This window comes from Nerophis ophidion, linkage group LG14, assembly GCF_033978795.1.
Source record: "Nerophis ophidion isolate RoL-2023_Sa linkage group LG14, RoL_Noph_v1.0, whole genome shotgun sequence".
NCBI classification, from domain to species: Eukaryota; Metazoa; Chordata; class Actinopteri; order Syngnathiformes; family Syngnathidae; genus Nerophis; species Nerophis ophidion.
In genome coordinates, this window is record NC_084624.1 from 13,977,613 (window position 1) to 14,000,551 (window position 22,939).

The following is a 22,939-nucleotide window of genomic DNA, read 5'->3' on the forward strand; positions in this document are numbered from 1 at the left end:
GCCCATTCTTTCACAAATGTTTGTAGAAACAGTCTCCACGCCTAAATGCTTAAATTTTTTTACACCTGTGATTGGGACACCTAATATAGTGTATATATAGACATGTAAACACATATCCATTTCGACTTAGACCAACTTTATTGATCTGCAAAATTGTTCATACATACACATATATACATTTACATACAGTATAAACATAAATACACACATAGATACAGTATATATATATTAGTGTGTGTATACACACACATATATATATATATATATATATACGAACAAACACATATATATATATGTATGTGAGTATGTGTGTGTATGTATATATATATATATATATATATATATATATATATATATATATATATATATATTAGGGGTTTGGGAAAAAATCAATTCGAATTTGAATCGCGCTTCTCATTTTAAAAAAATCGATTTTTTTATTTTTATTTCTTTGTTGTTTTTTTTGTCAATCCAACAAACAATACAAAGCAATACCGTACAAATGCAATCCAATTCCAAAACCAAACCTGACCCAGCAACACTCAGAACTGCAATAAACTGAGCAATTGAGAGGAGACACAAACACGACACAGAACAAACCAAAAGTAGTGAAACAAAAATGAGTATTATCAACAACAGTATCAATATTAGTTATAATTTCAGCATAGCAGTGATTAAAAATCCCTCATTGACATTATCATTAGACATTTATAAAAATAATAAAAAAGAACAACAGTGTCACAGTGGCTTACACTTGTATCGCATCTCATAAGCTTGACAACACACTGTGTCCAATGTTTTCACAAAGATAAAATAAGTCATATTTTTGGTTCGTTTAATAGTTAAAAAAAATTACATTATTGCAATCAGTTGATAAAACATTGTCCTTTACAATTATAAAAGCTTTTTACAAAAATCTACTACTCTGCTTGCATGTCAGCAGACTGGGGTACATCCTTCTGAAATCCTATGTATTGAACATATAGAGAATCCTTTTAAATCGGGAAAAAAATCGTTTTTGAATCGAGAATAGTGTTGAATTGAAAAAAACAATCGATTTTGAATATACACATACGCATAAATACATACATACGTATACATATATACACATACATAGGAGGTGAAACACATTGTTAAAGATAACACAAATTGGAGAAATTTGTTACAAAATTCAGTAATTTATCTTGCGTTAGTTTACGTCCCGTGGGCGGTTTGAACTCAGCTGATTGGCTTGAGACCAAATATTAGCGGTTTGCCCGTCGACATATCTATAAATGCATAACAATGAGCTGGCTAACTATGTTAGGAGAGTAGCGTATGTGTGTTTGCGAGAATGGTAATGTGGTGGGTGAGCGACGCCAGTGAGCGAGTGGGCGAGTGAAGAGAGAGAGAGTGGTAGTGCGAGCACTGTATAGTAATAGTAGAAGTGATGGACGGTTCCGGTTGTGTTCTGCAAACTAAAAAAGCAACCGGATTCTCACAAATCGGTAGCCTCGTCATTCTGGCCCGAAAGCAGAGCTTAGCAGACCCGGTCAGCCATTTCGGGGTCCAGACCCTCCGTGGAGACGCCGTTAGGGCTGCTGGGGTGATCCCCAACCTACCTGGCCCTCCTCTGATAGGCACGGATTGTGTCCTCTTCCAGCGGTATTGGAACCCAGGACGCCGCCGCTCGAATCCTCCCCGACAAACAAGAAGCCGGGACCGGCGCCCGCAGACTGCATTCCCCACCTTCTGAGCACCTGTAGGAGCCTCACCAGGAAGTGGAGCATCTGAAAGAGACGCCAGTGGGGGAGAGACCACTCCAGCCAGTGAAGACCCATTCTCTGAGTTCCCACTCATGACAGTCGAGGGGAATCCACATCAAAGCGAGTACGCCACAGCCCAATGGGCTGACCCGAACCTGGAAATGGCCCGCCAAAGCATCACCACCATAGACGGTCAACTGGTCTGTGCGGTGAGTGGGATGTCCTATCTTCATTTTTTGGTAAAAGCGGGCCTGTTGTACCAAAGTGCAAAAGCTAGGGGGCGGAGTTGTCGAACAACTATAAGTGCTGAAAAGTTACGTCACTCGGGTGTTGTACCTCGCTCACTCCCACCAAATAGGGGCTCATCTGGGAGCCCAGAAGACCTACGACCGAGTGGTTGCACGTTTTTATTGGCCTAGGGTGAAGCGAGCCGTCGAGGACTTTGGTCACAACTGTCCGGAATGTCTGGGATCCCCTCATACCCCTTACTATTATTGAGATGCCATTTTCACTGATGGCCAGAGGTGGGTAGTAACGCGCTACATTTACTCCGTTACATTTACTTGAGTAACTTTTGGGATAAATTGTACTTCTACGAGTAGTTTTTATGCAACATACTTTTACTTTTACTTGAGTATATTTATAGAGAAAAAACGCTACTTTTACTCCGTTCCATTTATCTACATTCAGCTCGCTACTCGCTACTTTTTTTTTAATCGATCTATTAATGTTTGTTTTGGTTAATGACAGAGCTTCAAAGTAGAATCTACGCATGCCTGTGTTTCACCAATCACATGCAGTCACTGGTGACGTTGGACCAATCAAACAGAGCCAGGCGGTCACATGACCCGACTTAAACAAGTTCAAAAACTTATTGGGGTGTTACCATTTAGTGGTCAATTGTACGGAATATGTACTGTACTGTGCAATCTACTAATAAAAGTTTCAATCAATCAAAAGTGTAAAGGAAAAAAGACACAATTTATTTCAACCGTACTTCCTGTCAAAAGTCTAAAGAATGATCGCACAGTTCCTGTCTTCACAATAAAAGTGCCGCTCCATCGCGGCTGCGCTAACAAAATAAGAGTCTCCGAAAGCCAGCGCAAACAAGCTAGCAAACTACAGAGTTTGCCGCCAATGTATTTCTTGTAAAGTGTATAAAAACAAATATGGAAGCTGGACAGATAAGATGCCAAAAACCAACGACTTTCATGGGGTATTAGACAGAAAAGAGGAACTTTTTTTCTCCTCCATTTGAAAACATGGACGTCTGATTCCAATCAATGCAAGTCATCAGAATCAGGTAATACACCAACTTATAATCTTGTCTTCATGAAAGATAGGAATCTATATGTTAAACATGCATGTATATTCATTAAAACACCTTCAACGTGTGAACAAAAACGGCAAAATAAATACATATGAATGATATACTGTATATATAAATGTATGTATATATATATATATATATATATATATATATATATATATATATATATATATATATATGATTTGTGTATGTATGATATGTGTATGTGTATGTATATATGAGGTAGATCACCTCGACTTGGTCATTTACTAGGTAATTGATAAACGTTGAAAAACTTATTGGGGTTTTACCATTTAGTGGTCAATTGTACGGAATATGTACTGTACTGTACAATCTACCATTACAAGTTGTAATCAATCAATCGATCAATCAAATCAATGAATGCCTACTGAGGCTATGGTGCTGTTAAGTTATTGTGGCTAGATGTGCCATTTTTTTAATTTGATTTTGATGTACTATTATTTAATATATATTATTGTTTTAGTTGCTTAAGAGATATTCCTGGCTCTGAATTTGCTCATTGCTATTTTTATGTTTTTGTGCATTATTTTTTGCCGTAATCAGGTTGCTCATCAGTTACTCAGTACTTGAGTAGTTTTTTCTCAACATACTTTTTACTTTTACTCAAGTAAATATTTGGGTGACTACTCCTTACTTTTACTTGAGTAATAAATCTCTAAAGTAACAGTACTCTTACTTGAGTACAATTTCTGGCTACTCTACCCGCCTCTGCTGATGGCTATGGACATTGTGGGGCCGTTGCCAAAATCGTCTCATGGACACCGCTATATCCTTGTCATCGTCGATTACTCAACCAGATTGTCACAAATCGGTAGCCTCGTCATTCTGACCCAAAAGTGGAGCTTAGCAGACCCATTTCATGGGTAAAGTGAAGGGTGTTACGTCCAAGGTGTCCACACGTTCCCTATATTGCCAGAGGTTTGGTTGAATTTGCGTGAATTGGCGCGAATGTGAAATCCTGGAGGTACTGACTAATTTAATGAACTGTGGACATCTGCTCACTTGAGTCTGTGTGAGAAATACTAATTAGGGAATTCAACTCTTATTCAAACCAGAACTGAAGAGCAGTGACTCTAGTCCATCACTTTGGGTTGGCATTGGCTTACAGAGTTTTCTGGTGTGGCAAAAAGAGTTCACAGGACAGTCAGCACGTTTGTGATGGTCCATTTTTGTCCGCCGCAGTCCTGAATAACCAATTGGAAACCCGACTCTGGCTGATCATGTTCCACCATCTCCAGACACTGCCGGGACTCTTTGTTCTGGATGGACCCATCCTGGAGAGAGAAGTAAAAGCACTGATTAGAGAACGAGGAAGCACGCAATTTCAGGTTAACGTTAAATGGTAAATGGGTGATACTTGTATGGCAATTTTCTGACTTTTTAAAGACCCAAAGCGCTTTGTTACTATTTCCACATTCACCCATTCACGGGCGGGAGCTGCCATGCAAGGCGCTAACCAGGTCCCATCAGGAGCAAGGGCGAAGTGTCTTGCTCAAGGACACAACGGACGTGACTAGGATGGTAGAAGGTTGGGATTGAACCAAGAACCCTCAGGATGCTGGCACAGCCACTCTCCCAACTGCGCCAATCCGACCTTCTTTTGTTGCCGGTTGTTTGTGCTTTTGTTAAACCCATTGAGGACTATGCTGTCACCAAGGATCCACCAAAATACACACATATAAACATATATATATATATATATCGTTCAATCAATCAATCAATCAATGTTTATTTATATAGCCCTAAATCACCAGTGTCTCAAAGGGCTGCACAAACCACAACACAAACCACAACGACATCCTCGGTAGGCCCACATAAGGGCAAGGAAAACTCACACCCAGAGGGACGTCGGTGACAATGATGACTATGAGAAACCTTGGAGGGGACCGAAAGCAATGGATGTCGAGCGGGTCTAACATGATACTGTGAAAGTTCAATCCATGGTGGATCCAACACAACCGTGAGAGTCCAGTCCACTGTGGATCCAACACAGTAGCGAAAGTCCCGTCCATAGTGGAGCCAACAGGAAACCATCCCAAGAGGAGGCGGATCAGCAGCGCAGAGATGTCCCCAGCCGATACACAGCCGAGCGGTCCATCCTGGGTCCCGACTCTGGACAGCCAGTACTTCATCCATAGCCACCGGACCGGACCCCCTCCACAAGGGAGAGTGGGACAGAGGAGAAAAAGAAACGAAACGACAGATCAACTGGTCTAAAAAGGGGGTTTATTTAAAGGCTAGAGTATACAAATTAGTTTTAAGGTGAGACTTAAATGCTTCTACTTAAAGACTTAAAGGCCTTCCTCTGCCTTTTTGACCGTTCTATAGTTTCAATGCAACCAAAATGTACTGTATATATATATATATATATATATATATATATATATATATATATATATATCTGCCTTTTTGACCGTTCTATAGTTTCAATGCAACCAAAATGTACTGTATATATATATATATATATATATATATATATATATATATATATATATATATATATATATATATATATGGTTGCATTGAAACTATAGAACGGTCAAAAAGGCAGTTCTATAGTTTCAATGCAACCAAAATGTACTGTATATATATATATATATATATATATATATATATATATATATATATATATATATATATATATATATATATATACAGTACATTTTGGTTGCATTGAAACTATAGAACGGTCAAAAAGGCAGAGGAAGGCTGCAGCAAAGATGGGCCCCCAATTGTCTTTGTCTCCATGCCATTGGACCCTGGCCTTCTCTTTGCCAAGGACAGTGTGGTGGCTGTCTGTGCACCAGTCTCCCCACTTTAAAAGATTTCACGCACAGGCGTTCTCCTGAAGGCAATCCCACTAACAGAAGGACAATCATACTCGTTTGGAGTGATCGCCAACGATATATAGTGTATATATATATTTTTGCAGACGATGTGGTCCTGTTGGCTTCATCTGGCCAAGATCTTCAGCTCTCACTGGATCGGTTCGCAGCCGAGTGTGAAGCGGCCGGAATGAGAATCAGCACCTCCAAATCCGAGTCCATGGTTCTCTCCCGGAAAAGGGTGGAGTGCCATCTCCGGGTTGGGGAGGAGACCATGTCCCAAGTGGAGGAGTTCAAGTACCTAGGAGTCTTGTTCACGAGTGGGGGAAGAGTGGATCGTGAGATCGACAGGCGGATCGGTGCGGCGTCTTCAGTAATGCGGACGTTGTACCGATCTGTTGTGGTGAAGAAGGAGCTGAGCCGGAAGGCAAAGCTCTCAATTTACCGGTCGATCTACGTTCCCATCCTCACCTATGGTCATGAGCTTTGGTTTATGACAGAAAGGACAAGATCACGGGTACAAGCGGCCGAAATGAGTTTCCTCCGCCGGGTGGCGGGGCTCTCCCTTAGAGATAGGGTGAGAAGCTCTGTCATCCGGGAGGAACTCAAAGTAAAGCCGCTGCTCCTTCACATCGAGAGGAGCCAGATGAGGTGGTTCGGGCATCTGGTCAGGATGCCACCCAAACGCCTCCCTAGGGAGGTGTTTAGGGCACGTCCAACCGGTAGGAGGCCACGGGGAAGACCCAGGACACGTTGGGAAGACTATGTCTCCCGGCTGGCCTGGGAACGCCTCGTGATCCCCCGGGAAGAGCTAGACGAAGTGGCTGGGGAGAGGGAAGTCTGGGCTTCCCTGCTTAGGCTGCTGCCCCCGCGACCCGACCTCGGATAAGCGGAAGAAGATGGATGGATGGATGGATGGATATGTAATATGTACACACATCTATGTATAGGCTATATATGTGTGTGTATAGATGTATGTGTAAATTGTTACGGCGTTTGGCCCACGCCCAAATTATTTTGGTTCAAAGCGGCCCTCACATCAAAAAATTTGGACAGCCCTAGTGTATTTTTGTTCTTTAAGTAAAACTTAATATAATTATGAATTTCAACATGTTTAGCAAATGTAACATTTTGATGATAGTATGGAAACTATGATATTCATCTATCCATTTTGTACTGCTTGTCCCTTTTTGGGGTCACGGGGGGTGCAGGAGCCTATCCAATAATTTGGAAATTCTTGTCATAAATCCAATGGACTGAGAGATGGACTGAAAGATGGACCTGCGAATGCATAAATGTATGAATTTGTTCCAAAGATTCCTCAGTTATGTTAATTTGCTCCACAACACACTGACATGCTTTCATCAGAGGGAAAGGGGTTATACTTGTAGTTATTTCCACACTCACCCATTCACACACGCATTCACAACACCGCGGTGAGGGATGTCGTGTCCTGGTTTCTTCTGTCTTGTGAATTGTATGTTTTAATTTGAAAAGTAACTCCTCTCGAAATGACAAAACGCCCTGATTGTTTCCACCTGTTCCCCATTACCCTCATGTCTCTTATAAGCCCACGCCTCCCTTGGTCCCGTGCCAGATTGTCTCGTTTATTCGTGCCTTTCTAGATTCCTGTCCATGCCTTGCCTCGTCTCGTGTTTGAATACCTTGATCCTGAATTCCTTCGTTGATATTTTGAGTTGTCTCTTTCTCCTCCTCAGCAGATTGATTTTGCGTTATTTAGTTTTTCAGCCGATGTGGTGAATTTTCAGTTTTTCTTACAGTTCTTCCTCTTCCTCAATTTTTGGAGTGACATTTTTTGTTAATCTTTATTAGATTAGAGACAGTGTAGAAGTTTCATAGCCATTGTTTCTTCCTCCGGTTGGAGGGTTTTTTGTTTACAATAAATTTCATAGAATATACGGCGCCAAGGAAAGTTTGTTATTGTTTTTTGTGTTTTCCTCCTTTCGCAGTGATTTTCGGTTGTTCCTTTTTTTTTTGGAACCTTTCTCGCCGACTAGTTTAGTTACAGCCTATATTGAATTGCCCTGACTCTGGAGGTGAAAGAAAGCTTTTAATTGTCACGAATTGTTGGTGACGAACCTCGAGATGCAGAGATGGCAGGTTTGGTGCAGGAAAACATGATTCAATGTTCAAAAAATTAAAGCAAAACACAAACCAGGAGCTTGGAGACAGGAGACAGGATACCAGGAAAACAGAAACTAGAAGACAGCTAACAGCTATCAGTATTCAAGATACAGCTTACAGCTACAGCTACAGCTACAACGACAATACTGCAGCCCTGACTGGAGGGCAAAGCAGGTTTAAATAGTAGCCGGCTGATTGACAACAGGTGTGTTAGGGTGCAAATCACCTGCTCAGAGGAAAAACTAGACTCGGAGAGACAAGCAGGAAACTGAACCAAAATAAGAGCGCTGACAGGAAATAAAACAGAGGAAAAACTAAAATACAACCAAAATGTCAGGGACAACCCAAACACTTTCAAAATAAAAGCCTGCCTAATTAATCCCTATTCTGCATCAGAGTCCTATCTTTTGACCAAGCCTGACAGGCGCTAACCATGACTCATCAGGAGCAACGGTGGAGTGTCTTGCTCAAGGACACAACGGACATGAATAGATTGGTAGAAGCTGGGGATCATACTTGCCAACCCTCCCGGATTTTCCAGGAGACTCCGGAAATTCAGCACCTCTCCCGAAAACCTCCCGGAAGAAATTTTCTCCCGAAAATCTCCCGAAATTCTACGGAGCTGGAGGCCACGCCCCCTCGAGCTCCATGCAGACGTGAGTGGGGACAGCATGTTTTCACGCCCGCTTTCCCACCATATAAACAGCTTGTCTGCCCAATCACGTTACAACATCTACGGATTTTAATGAAAAACTGCACACACAAGGAGACGAAGCAGAAGAACGAGGAAGTTACAGCCATGGCGACGCCCTCTGTAATAGAGTGATTCTATGTTGTCTGTCGCCATCTCCTGGTGAATGTTGGCTATAGCGTTATGGGGTCGCTTTTTGATTGGCCAACGATTTACGTGGTGACGGCAAGTGACTCTCGCCAGTATGCAAATGACAGAACAAAGGTTACTCAATTAGTGAAAGGTAAGTGTTGTTGTTTTTATTTGAGTAACCAGCAAGCACAGTACAGTTAGTAGAACCACTGTGTTTTTATTACTGTGTATTTGATAGGTGCCGTCTGAAATTCATTTATTTCTTTTATTTTTATATTTATATAATAAAATAAATATATATCTAGAATTCACTGAAAGTCAAGTATTTCATACATATACATGTATATATATACAGTATATGAAATATAAATGAAATACTGGAGTTGGTGAATTATACTCCCGTCTTAATCACGCCCCCCGCCCCAACTACGCCTCAGCCCCACCCCCGACCACGCCCTCCCCACCCCCCACCCTCCGAAATCGGAGGTCTCAAGGTTGGCAAGTATGCTGGGGAGTGAACTAGGAACCTTCAGGTTGCTGGCACGGCCACTCTCCAAACCGCGCCACGCCGTACCCGTGTACTGGTGCTTCATTTGCTTTAAAATCAATATGATCATTCATTGTATTGATTCTCTTCTGGTATTTTTCTGGGAGATATTATACAAGGCTGGTGGGTGAATGCGTGTACAGTGGAAGTGTCGGCTTGTATCAGGTGCTCTCAAAAGGTGGAATTTACGTTTAGTTTTCCTCATCACCATTTTCTTAATTTGCTCCCCAGGTACCAGGAGTGCTGGAAATGGGGGCAAGGTTCTGCAAGGCTTGGGGAAATGTGGTGGTACAGTAAATGCTCCATTTCATTTGAAGTTCCGAGCAAGCTTATTTCCCATGCATTAGTAGCCTACCATGGACAGGTGTCTAGGGCTTTTTAGTTAGGAATATGAGGGTTACAATGACTCACAGTTCAATTCCGTTCCAATTTTTGGGGTGACCATTCATTTTGATTCAAACATATTCTTGTCATATATTGTTTGATACATAAATAAAAATAGGTTGCAGGTTACAAAAGCTCCTTCTAACCATGGGACTGAATGTGTTGACCACTTCTAAGAGCAGACAAGAGTAACCCTGAGTTTTCATGCCTTGCGTTGAGTTCCTCAGAGAAGGTCAGTGTTTGTTGTTCTTCATGTTTTTGTAGTGTGCAGCTGGATTCGTACTCGCAATTAATTTTCTAACTATTATCTGGTGAAGGTGCACAGGCTGAACTAGGAAGTTAAAGGACCACGACATGTGGGTATGTGGGTCTTGAATTTAACACCTTTGGTTTATATGAAACATGAGTGTTCAAACTAGGGTTGGCCTGACACCAATAATTTGGTACGGGTACCAAAATATGTATCGATACTTTGATACTTTGAACTACAAAAAAATCACTAGTGTCTCAAAGGGCTGCACAAACCACAACACAAACCACTACGACATCCTCGGTAGGCCCACATAAGGGCAAGGAAAACTCAGACCCAGTGGGACGTCGGTGACAATGATGACGATGAGAACCTTGGAGAGGACGAAAGCAATGGATGTCGAGCGGGTCTAACATGATACTGTGAAAGTTCAATCCATAGTGGATCCAACACAGCCGCGAGAGTCCAGTCCAAAGCGGATCCAACACAGCAGCGAGAGTCCCGTCCACAGCGGAGGCAGATGTCCGGACTCTGGACGAGCGGTCCATCCTGGGTCCCGATTCTGGACAGCCAGTACGTCATCCATGGCCATCTGACCGGACCACCAGTCCGATGTCCAACACGCGAGGCCGGTGAAACTAATAAGTTGACATGGTGACCAAACAAGGGAGCGTAAAAAAACAGGAACTAATGGAGTCTTGAAGTAAAAGAACATAACTCAACAAAACATGATCACAAGACATGACAATTTCAGTTCATCCAGGACAGCTCGAAGGGGAAGGGGTATGCTGTCTGAAAATTGGGTAGATCAGACTTCTCCATTGAACACGATGGCCGAACGGATATACTCATTCAAATAAAGTTCAACACAAACATGAATGTCAGGTGACAGTTGACGTCACATGATTGTCTGATGCAAATAAGGAATTTCCAACTGCTCTGTGTGTTTGTAAACGCCAAAGAAAGTCCGACACTGGCCTGTGTGAAAGGGAAACAAGGCTTGCAGTGAAAACAATGGGTTCAAAATCGTATCTTACCTGCATGAAGGTCCAGCTTAGTTTCATGCGTTTGCTGGCCGCGTACGTGCATTCCAGCAGTCTGGGCTTGCTGTTCACTTCCACCAGACACTTGTTGTCGGTGTCATCGATGGTTGGACTCAACCCTCCCAGGTGAAGCTGCTGGGAGCTGCTGTAGTACGCGTTCTGCAGGCAAAGCACATTGACATCGTGACTGTTTTGGACTTTTGTGTTCTTCTTCCCGTGCTTGGTGTTTCTTCCCGTCCTAATTATGGTGAGTCTTCGGGTTTTTGGTTTTTGTCTGACTTGCCAACCTTGAGACCTTCGATATCGGGAGGTGGGGGGTTGGGGGTGGCGTGGTCGGGAGTATATTTACAGCTAGAATTCACCAAGTCAAGTATTTCATATATATATATAAGAAATACTTGAATTTCAGTGTTCATTTATTTACACATTCACACACATAACACTCATCTACTCATTGTTGAGTTAAGGGTTGAATTGTCCATCCTTGTTGTATTCTCTGTCACTATTTTTCTAACCATGCTGAACACCCTCTCTGATGATGCATTAATGTGTGGCACGCACAAAAGTGCTTTCATCAAATGCACTAGAGTCTGGAATCTTAGCATGGCCCAAAACTGGTCAATCTTTGCTTCCTGAGGAAGATCTTCACTGCCAAGCAATTGGTGGTACACTACTTCTTCCCGGAGGCTATCCAGGTCCAATCGCAGCTGTGGCTTGGAACTTACAAGCGTACTTCTTCATCTTACTCGTTGTCGGCGTCGCCATGGCTGTATCTTCCTCGTTCTTCTGCTTCGTATCCTAGTTGTGTGCGCAGTTGTGCACTGTACTCTCTAAAAGCCGTAGATGTTATTGTCACATATGCATGTACACTAGATGGCAGTATTATCCTGTTTAAGAGTGTCACAACATTGCTGTTTACGGCAGACAAACTGCTTTACAGTAGACGAAAACGTGACTGCTGTTGTTGTGTGTTGTTGCCACGCTGGGAGGACGTTAATGAAACTGCCTAACAATAAACCCACATAAGAAACCAAGAACTCGCCCTCGATCATTCTACAGTTATAACGTCATTGGGCAGGCACTCTGTTTATATTGTGGGAAAGCGGACGTGAAAACAGGCTGTCGACACGTCACTCAGGTCCGCATAGAGCTGGCGGGGACGTGACCTCCAGCTCCGCCTGAATTTTGGGATTTTCCGGAGAAAATTTGTCCTGGGAAGTTTTCGGGAGGGGCGATGAATTTCAGGAGTCTCCCGGAAAATCCGGGAGGGTTGGCAAGTATGGTCTTTGTGTAACTTTAGTTGTATTCCTGAAGCCTTTCCTGGTTGGCAATTGGGAGGCTCACCTACCCCTGGTGCATCGGTTGGGGACATCTCTGCGCTGCTGACCTGTCTCCGCTCAGGATGGTCTCCGGCCGTCCTGGACTCTCACTATTATGTTAGATCCACTATGGACTGAACTTTCACAATAGTATGCTCGACCCACTCGACTTCCATTGCATCCACATCTATAGTCCTCTCCAAGGTTTTTCATAGACATTCAGGATGTCGTTGTGGCTTGTGCAGCCCTTTGAGACACTCGTGATTTAGGGCTATATAAATAAACATTGATTTATGATTGATTGGTCTACAGAACATGTAATGGTGGTTCTTTGGTCAAAATATGGAATAGATGATGTTTTACAGACCATCTTCAAGTCGCTTTCTTGACAGTCTCTTCAGGATGCGCCGTTTTGTGGGCGGTCTTTTTACGTGGCGCCCTTTCTCCGGCATCTTTGTTGTAGCGGTGTAGCGTGCAAGGACGGGAGTGGAATAAGTGTCAAAAGATGGAGCTAACTGTTTTAATGACATTCAGACTTTACTTAAATCAATAACAGAGCGGCATATCTTCATCCGTGGCTCAAGAATGCAACAACGCCGGAAATGTGTCCCGTGGAAAAACGTCCGACCGGAAACCTCTAAAAACTAAAATTCCGTGGGTGAATTATGTAAACCCACTACAGTTTTTAGTGCTTTGATAGCGAGTCTACTGACAGATTTAAGTTAAAACTTTACACTACTTTATATTAGAAAGGGCAACAGCGGTATATGAATGGTACATATGAAGATAGAGAAAAAAGACGACGTTTATGACTACGGTGTAACCACAGACTACAGTGGCGGACGCGCGCACATTATCAGGACTTGTGATTTAGGGCTACATAAATAAACATTGATTGATTGAAACATTGACACAATAGCATCACAATCCAAGAGTTTCGTAACTTCAGTCAGAAAGACAATGAACAAGGGGCTTTGACTGGGAATGTTCCAGAGAATACAGGAAATTTTGGCAAGTCCCCCAAAGTGCTTATATACAGCAGAACTGTACAATACCACGGACAGATCCTTTATCTCAGACCTGGAAAAATTAAGGCCCGGGGGCCGCAAGTGGCCCGTTAAGCTTTTCAATCTGGCCCTTGAACTATAAGTATATAAAGTATTTCAATGGTTGGAATCTGCGCTTTTGGCATGATATACCAGTTATTCTGGTAATGTAAGTCATGGTAGCACAGACGAGGCACCAAGCAGTGTGGGTGGGGAGCGTTTCCACAGTCTTTCCAGAGCGGCCAGCCTGAAATGCAGTTGTCAGGGACAGATGCGGAAGGAGATTTTTACAACAAAGTTTTAAAGCTTAGTGATGTATCAGATATGTCAGATAGTAGTTGTTTTATTAGCACCCTCAGCGTTCAAAGTTTGTGGTGTTTGTTGCACTTTTGTTGCGTTTCGCTTGATTGTAAAATGTGTCGATCGAGAGGGGGTGTGACGTTCATACGTTGTTAATATTCAAGGTTTTATCGTTCATAGAAAAATTAAAAAATTCCATACTGTTTTCAAGGCACTCTGTCATAACATTTTTAGCATTCAATCAGACATTTTTTTTTAGTTTTTCCTAAAAACAGATATACCTGCCCCCAGAGACATTTTTTTCTCCAAATTTGGCCCCAGAGTCAAAATAGTCGCCCAGGTCTGTTTTAGACAAAGACCCCCTCTCTTCGTAACTCTAGCCTCGGAGCCGGACAGTCTGGACAAAAGCCCAGCTTGTTGTTTGGTTGTTTGGCCAGTTAACCTATTTCCTGTGATCGGTTTGAGTCGTGTGACCTCCAACACTCCGACCTCTACTCCTACCGGTGGGGGCTCCCTACCAGAAGTCGTTATTGTGTTTACACTTCCTCCTAAAATCCGACTGCTGCCATCCTTTAAGTTATTCAATCTCCTGCAAGCTTAGGCCCCCACTCTCTGGAGAGTTTGTGATAGACATGTGCACTTTCGACCTTAGTAGAATAATCCTCTAAAGGATTCTATGGCCAAATACAGATGTACCTTTGATCGTTCATAGTTAATATTGTAAATTCCTTATTCATTAATTTCATGTACATTCTGGCTGCCTCATTCAGTGAAAACAAATGTTAAATTTAATTTCTTAAGGCGGTCTGTCATAACGTTTTTAGCATTCAATTGGACATTGTTGTGAGGATTTGTATTCATGTTCCTGGAAATAGATATAGTGGTCCACAGATTTTTTTTTTTTCTCTAAATTTGGCCCTCGAGTCAAAATAGTTGCCCAGGTCTGTTTTAGACAAAGACCCCCTCTCTTTGTAACTCTAGACTCGGAGCCGGTCAGTCTGGACAAAAGCCCAGCTTTTTGTTTGGTTGTTTGGCCAGTTAACCTATTTCCTGTGATCGGTTTGAGTCGGGTGACCTCCAACCCCCCGACCTCTACTCCTACCGGTGGGGGCTTCCTACCAGAAGTCGTTATTGTGTTTACACTTCCCCTAAAATCCGACTGCTGCCATCCTTTAAGTTATTTAATATCCTTCAAGCATAGACCCCCACTCTCTGGAGAGTTTGTGATAGACATGTGCACTTTTGACCTTAGTAGAATAATCCTCTAAAGGATTCTGTTACCAAATACAGATTTATGTTTTATCGTTCATAGTTAATATTGTTAATTCCTTATTCGTTAATTTCATGTACATTCTGGGTGCCTCATTCAGTAAAAAAAAATGTTAAATTAAATTCCGTTTCTTAAGGCGGTCTGTCATAACGTTCTTAGCATTCAATCGGACATTGTTATGAGGTTTTGTATTCATGTTCCTGGAAATAGATATAGTGGTCCACAGATTTTTTTTTTTTCTCTAAATTTGGCCCTCGAGTCAAAATAGTTGCCCAGGTCTGTTTTAGACAAAGACCCCCTCTCTTTGTAACTCTAGCCTCGGAGCCGGTCCGTCTGGACAAAAGCCCAGGTCGTTGTTTGGTTGTTTGGCCAGTTAACCTATTTCCTGTGATCGGTTTGAGTCGGGTGACCTCCAACCCCCCGACCTCTACTCCTACCGGTGGGGGCTTCCTACCAGATGTCGTTATTGTGTTTACACTTTCTCCCAAAATCCAACAGCTGCTATACTTTAAGTTATTCAATCTCTTGCAAGCATAGACCCCCACTCTCTGGAGAGTTTGTGATAGACATGTGCACTTTTGACCTTAGTAGAATAATCCTCTAAAGGATTCTGTGACCAAATACAGATATATGTTTTATTGTTCATAGTTAATATCGTAAATTCCTTATTCGTTAATTTCATTCTGGGTGTCTCATTCAGTAAAAAAAAGGGTAAATTCCGTTTCTTAAGGCGGTCTGTCATAACGTTTTTAGCATTCAAGCAGACTTTGGTGTGAGGTTTTCTATTCCTGTTCCTGGAAATAAATATATCGGTCCCGAGAAAAAAACATTTCTCCAAATTTGGCCCCCCGAGTCAAAATAGTTGCCCAGGTCTGTTTTAGACAAATACCCCCTCTCTTTGTAACCCTAGCCTCGGAGCTGGTCAGTCTGGACAAAAACCCAGCTTGTTGTTTGGTTGTTTGGCCAGTTAACCTATTTCCTGTGATCGGTTTGAGTCGGGTGACCTCCAACCCCCCGACCTCTACTCCTACCGGTGGGGGCTTCCTACCAGATGTCGTTATTAGGTTTACACTTACTCCTAAAATCCAACTGCCGCTATCCTTTAAGTAATTCAATCTCCTGCAAGCATAGGCCCCCACTCTCTGGAGAGTTTGTGATAGACGTAGTAGAATAATCCTCTAAAGGATTCTGTGACCAAATACAGATATACGTTTTATCGTTCATAGTTAATATCGTAAAATCCTTATTCATTAATTTCATGTACATTCTGGGTGCCTCATTCAGTAAAAAAAAGGTAAATTCTGTTTCTTAAGGCGGTCTGTCATAACGTTTTTAGCATTCAAGCAGACTGTGGTGTGAGGTTTTCTATTCCTGTTCCTGGAAATAAATATATTGGTCCCGAGAAAAAAACCTTTTTCCAAATTTGGTCCCCCGAGTCAAAATAGTTGCCAGGGTCTGTTTTAGACAAAGACCCCCTCTCTTCGTAACTCTAGCCTCAGAGCCGGTCAGTCTGGACAAAATCCCAGGTTTTTGTTTGGTTGTTTGGCCAGTTAACCTATTTCCTGTGATCGGTTTGAGTCGGGTGACCTCCAACCCCCCGACCTCTACTCCTACCGGTGGGGGCTTCCTACCAGAAGTCGTTATTGTGTTTACACTTCCTCCTAAAATCCAACTGCCGCTATCCTTTAAGTTATTCAATCTCCTGCAAGCATAGGCCCCCACTCTCTGGAGAGTTTGTGATAGACGTAGTAGAATAATCCTCTAAAGGATTCTGTGACCAAATACAGATATACGTTTTATCGTTCATAGTTGATATCGTAAATTCCTTATTCATTAATTTCATGTACATCCTGGGTGTCTCATTCAGTAAAAAAAAGGGTAGATTCCGTTTCTTAAGGCGGTCTGTCATAACGTTTTTAGCATTCAAGCAGACATTGTCGTGAGGTTTTGTATTCCTGTTCCTGGAAAAGATATATCGGTCCCGGGAAAAAAACATTTCTCCAAATTTGGCCCCCCAGTCAAAATAGTTGCCCAGGTCTGTTTTAGACAAATACCCCCTCTCTTCGTAACTCTAGCCTCTTAGCCGGTCAGTCTGGACAAACTCCCAGGTTTTTGTTTGGTTGTTTGGCCAGTTAACCTATTTCCTGTGATCGGTTTGAGTCGGGTGACCTCCAACCCCCCGACCTCTACTCCTACCGGTGGGGGCTTCCTACCAGAAGTCGTTATTGTGTTTACACTTCCTCCTAAAATCCAACTGCCGCCATCCTTTAAGTTATTCAATCTCCTGCAAGCATAGGCCCCCACTCTCTGGAGAGTTTTTGATAGACGTAGTAGAATAATCCTCTAAAGGATCCTGTGACCAAATACAGATATACGTTTTATCGTTCATAGTTGATATCGTAAATTCCTTATTCATTAATTTCATGTACATTCTGGGTGTCTCATTCAGTAAAAAAAAGGGTAAATTCCGTTTCTTAAGGCGGTCTATCATAACATTTTTAGCATTCAAGCAGACATTGTCGTGAGGTTTTGTATTCCTGTTCCTGGAAATAGATATATCGGTCCCGAGAAAAAAAAATTTCTCCAAATTTGGCCCCCTAGTCAAAATAGTTGCCCAGGTCTGTTTTAGACAAAGACCCCCTCTTTTCGTAACTCTAGCCTCGGAGCCGGTCAGTCTGGACAAACTCCCAGGTTTTTGTTTGGTTGTTTGGCCAGTTAACCTATTTCCTGTGATCGGTTTGAGTCGGGTGACCTCCAACCCCCCGACCTCTACTCCTACCGGTGGGGGCTTCCTACCAGAAGTCGTTATTGTGTTTACACTTCCTCCTAAAATCCAACTGCCGCCATCCTTTAAGTTATTCAATCTCCTGCAAGCATAGGCCCCCACTCTCTGGAGAGTTTGTGATTGACGTAGTAGAATAATCCTCTAAAGGATTCTGTGACCAAATACAGATATACGTTTTATCGTTCATAGTTAATATTGTAAATTCCTTATTTATTAATTTCATGTACATTCTGGATGTCTCAGTCAGTAAAAAAAAATGGTACATTCCGTTTCTTAAGGCGGGCTGTCATAACGTTTTTAGCATTCAAGCCGACATTGTCGTGAGGTTTTGTATTCCTGTTCCTGGAAATAGATATATCGGTCCCGAGAAAAAAAAAATTCTCCAAATTTGGCCCCCCGAGTCAAAATAGTTGCCCAGGTCTGTTTTAGGCAAAGACCCCCTCTCTTCATAACTCTAGCCTCGGAGCCGGTCAGTCTGGACAAAATCCTAGGTTTGTGTTTGGTTGTTTGGCCAGTTAACCTATTTCCTGTGATCGGTTTGAGTCCGGTGACCTCCAACCCCCCGACCTCTACTCCTACCGGTGGGGGCTCCCTACCAGAAGTCGTTATTGTGTTTACACTTTCTCCTAAAATACAACTGCGAATGTTTGTACTTTCTCCCCTCACGCTCCACAACTCCTGCTTCTCCTTCACCTCACGTCGAGCAATTTGCATGCGTTCGATCGGATGCAAACTGAGTCGTACAACAAAGAAAAAAACATGATTTGAACAACAGTCGACCGAAACAGTTCAGATCTTTTCATTAACCTTTCTCTATCTCCTGTCCTCGACTCATAGGAGGGCCGCAGCATCCAAATGTATTCGTGTAGTCTGTTTATCTTTTAATGTTCCAATTAGGCCCGTCCTCGAAGTCTGTGTGTTGCATGTCCTGGATAGATGGACGTGGCTCTGAATACCCGATGAATGGCTGAATGTCAGCAACGAATTTTATTAGCATTTTCTCTTTCAGCTTCTAGACACAGAAAATAAGAGAACAGATTGAAGAGAGGCATTTCAGCGCTTTAGATTCAGAGAGCGATTCAGAAGCTCCACAATATATTCATACCACTCCAGCTGTGCAGTAACCTGGGACTTTGCACCAAAAAACTGTTCATGCGTGTCCCAATCTAAATGATCATCAGGCTAATTAATTTCTCCACCATTTTTATTCATGTTAGATGGCAGCAGATGGCAGGATTGTTTTCTCCCACGGGGCTAAGGGTGTCATGTCTTTGGGATTATGTTCTGTTTAGTTATGTTCTGTTTTGTTTTTGACTCCGTTAGTTCCTGTATTTGTGCACCCTGGTTTGTTTTAGTTTCCATGACTACCAATTAGTTTTCACCTGTCATGTCACGCACCTGGTTCATTTGGACTCCCACATCCTGGATTTTTTTGGGGGGGGGGGTTGGTGCACTAATTGTAAGTGTATCGTGTGTTTTTTATGTTGATTTAATAATTAAAAAAAAAAATAACCAAAAAATAATAAAAAATTAAAAAAATATATAAAACATTCTTCTGAGGCCTGGTACCAATCGAGCACGTGGCTTGGCATTGTCTTGCTGAAATAAGCAGGGGCGTCCATGATAATGTGCTTAATGGTGCCTTCACAGATGTGTACGTTTCCCATGCCTTGGGCACTAATGCACCCCCATACCATCACAGATGCTGGCTTTTGAACTTTGCGTCGATAACAGTCTGGAGGGTTCGCTTCCCCCTTTGGTCCGAATGACACGATGTTTCCAAAAACAATTTGAAATGTGGACTTGTCAGACCACGGAACACTTTTCCACTTTGCATCAGTCCATCTTAGACGATCTCGGGCCCAGAGAAGCCGGCGGCATTTCTGGATGTTGTTGATGAATGGCTTTCCCTTTGCATAGTAGAGCTTTAACTTGCTTTTACAGATGTAGCGACAAACTGTATTTAGTGACAGTGGTTTTTCTGAAGTGTTCTTGAGCCCGTGTGGTGATATCCTTCAGAGATTGATGTCGGTTTTTGATACTGAGGGATCGAATGTCACGGTCATTCAATGTTGGTTTCCGGCCATGCCGCTTACGTGGAGTGATTTCTGCAGATTCTCTGAACCTTTTGATGATATTATGGACCGTAGATGTTGAAATCCCTAAATTTCTTGCAATTGCACTTTGAGAAACGTTGTTCTTAAACTGTTTGACTATTTGCTCACGCAGTTGTGGACAAAGGGGTGTACCTCGCCCCATCCTTTCCTGTGAAAGACTGAGCATTTTTTAGGAAGCTGTTTTTATACCCAATCATGGCACCCACCTGTTCCTAATTAGCCTGCACACCTGTGGGATGTTCCAAATAAGTGTTTGATGAACATTCCTCAACCTTATCAGTATTTTTTGCCACCTTTCCCAACTTCTTTGTCACGTGTTGCTGTCATCAAATTTTAAAGGTAATGATTATTTGAAAAAAATATACATATTTATCAGTTTGAACATCAAATATGTTGTCTTTGCAGCATATTCAACTGAATATGGGTTGAAAAGGATTTGCAAATCATTGTATTCCGTTTATATTTACATCTAACACAATTTTCTAGTCGAGTGGGTCTAGGATAATGTTGTTGTTATTATTATCGTACTTTTGGAAAGTAGTTTCTGGTTTCTGTCAGAAAAATTGTATGTAAATTATCAAAAAACTTTCCACTCTCTGAGTTCCAGTGAACAAATGAGACTTGTCTTTGTTGCACCAAGTAAAGTCTTGGAAGATTCCGCTGTGTACGTTGGAATGAGACGGGAGGGGTTATCTATTGTCCTCAAACACCTGCCGAAGCTGAATCCAGGACGAGCCCAAGCCTGAGGCATCTTCTTCTTTTGTCTTCAGTGTGACCGAAAACAATGAGTTTACATACTCCCCATTTCTTTTGTGACAATGTGTTGTTGCGTAAACATTGAATATCTAAATAAAAGAGGAGTCGTAAACCTTTTTCATCAGAGCGTGGTGCAGGACTGTACAGTTGTACAGTAGCCATGTCTCTCCTCAAGATTGAGTCCAAATTTAATTCTGTCTGTTTGATTCCTTGCCTTTTGTCTTTTTTAATAGATGTCATCAGTGTTTGAACCTGACAGTTTCATTTGCAATCTATCTCCTTCTTCCACTCTGTATTTTTGTGATTCTGTGGAGGGTTTTTATGTCCTGTTTCGAAGCGGCCCGTTCTGCATTTGTGGCCAGGTCCAGGATTCATTTCATTTTAATGTCTCCTGCAGCTTTCACTTCACTTCCCGGTCTGCTTCATTGCGCAACCGATGATGCAAATTTGATCTTAACTCATAAGAAATTTGAAAACCTCATTCGGGACCCCAACACTGGTATAGCCGTGCTATCTGGGCTGTTTCTTGCAATTTTAGTACGGTATTTGGGGTAGAAAAGCTGGGGATGAGACGTCATTTATAGTCTATTTATTCGCCTCTTCCAGCTTTAAGATAGTCCTTGAGCATGTTGAGACATTTTTGCTGAGATTTTCAATCAAGCAATGATTATTTATATAGCTCTAAATCACAAGTGTCTCAAAGGGCTGCACTCCGTTCAGATCCCATATAAGGGCAAGGAAAAACTCAATACCCAGTGTGTTGTCAATGTGAATGTTTATGAGAAACCTTGGAGAGATCGTCTGGGAGGCCAGACTATTTAATAGTTTTGCCAGTTTGCACGATTGTTTTACCATTTGACGGTCATCTTGTTTCACTTAACCCGACAATCTCGATATTGAAGTCGGAAATCGCTGAAGACCTAGGTGAGAAACCAACTGCTGTATTCCCACATTCCTTAATCCTTCTAGAATTATCCATGGGCAACGAGAAAACAGTAACCTTCATTTTATTGGAGAGACAGCATGTTATATGAATGTGAAATCTTTATTATTTCCAAAGGGATTTGTTGGCCTTATTCTGAAGTGAAGTGAATTATATTTATATAGCGCTTTTCTCAAGTGACTCAAAGCGCTTTACATAGTGACACCCAATATCTAAGTTACATTTAAACCAGTGTGGGTGGCACTGGGAGCAGGTGGGTAAAGTGTCTTGCCCAAGGACACAACGGCAGTAACTAGGATGGTACAAGCGGGAATCGAACCTGCAACCCTCAAGTTGCTGACACGGCCACTCTACAAACCGAGCTATGCCGCCCGCTATTCTGAGCTATGTAATGATAAAAATCACTGGATAAATAGGTAATTATTTAATATTAATTATAACACATTCATCTTTCTTTTCAGTCAACATGAATTATTCCACAAAATTAGGGAATATAAGTACATTCACTGCCTCAAAACTAGAGATGTCCGATAATATCGGGCTACCAATATTATCACCCAATAAATGCTTTAAAATGTAATATCGGAAATTATCAGTATTGGTTTCAAAAAGTAAAATTTCCGACTATTTAAATCGCCGCTATGTACACGGACGTAGGGAGAAATACAGAGCGCCATTTGCCTTTGCGTGCCGGCCCAGTCAAATAATATCCAAGGCTTGTCACACACACAAGTGAATGCAATGCATACTTGGTCAACAGCCATACAGGTCACACTGGGGGTGGGCGTATAAACAACGTTAACACTGATACAAATGGGGCTATGTGGGGTGGTACAACTCGGTTGGTAGATTGGCCGTGCCAGCAACTTGAGGGTAAGGGTCCGATAACCGCTTCCACCATCCTATTTACTACCGTTGTGTCCTTGGGCAAGACACTTTACCCACCTGCTCCCTGTGCATACTTGCCAACCCTCCCGGATTTTCCGGGAGACTCCCGAAATTCATCGCCTCTCCCGAAAACCTCCCGGGAAAATGTTTTTCCCGAAAATCGCCGAAATTCAGGTGGTGCTGGAGGCCACGCCCCCTCCAGCTGAGTGAGGACAGCCTGTTTTCACGTCCGCTTTGCTTTGCCACAATATAAACAGTTATAACTGTAGAATGATCGAGGGGGAGTTCTTAGTTTCTTATGTGGGTTCATTGTTAGGTAGTTTCATTACCGTCCTCCCAGCGCGGTAACAACACACAACAACAGCAGTCACGTTTTCGCCTACCGTAAAGCAGTTCGTCTGC

At 42.3% G+C, this 22,939-nt stretch overlaps 1 protein-coding gene across 1 annotated transcript in view; it reads right to left on the reverse strand.

Annotated features, from left to right (window-relative positions):
• Window positions 1-379: 379 nt before the first annotated feature.
• LOC133568160 (polypeptide N-acetylgalactosaminyltransferase 18-like) overlaps window positions 380-22,939 on the reverse strand; it is a 71,991-nt gene continuing 49,431 nt past the window's right edge. The window contains exons 10-11 of the mRNA XM_061919900.1: window positions 11,108-11,272; window positions 380-4,370 (exon numbers count right to left, since the gene is read on the reverse strand). Coding sequence (XP_061775884.1) covers window positions 4,230-4,370; window positions 11,108-11,272 — 306 coding nt within the window. The 3' untranslated portion in view covers window positions 380-4,229. The remainder of the gene's footprint in view (window positions 4,371-11,107; window positions 11,273-22,939) is intronic.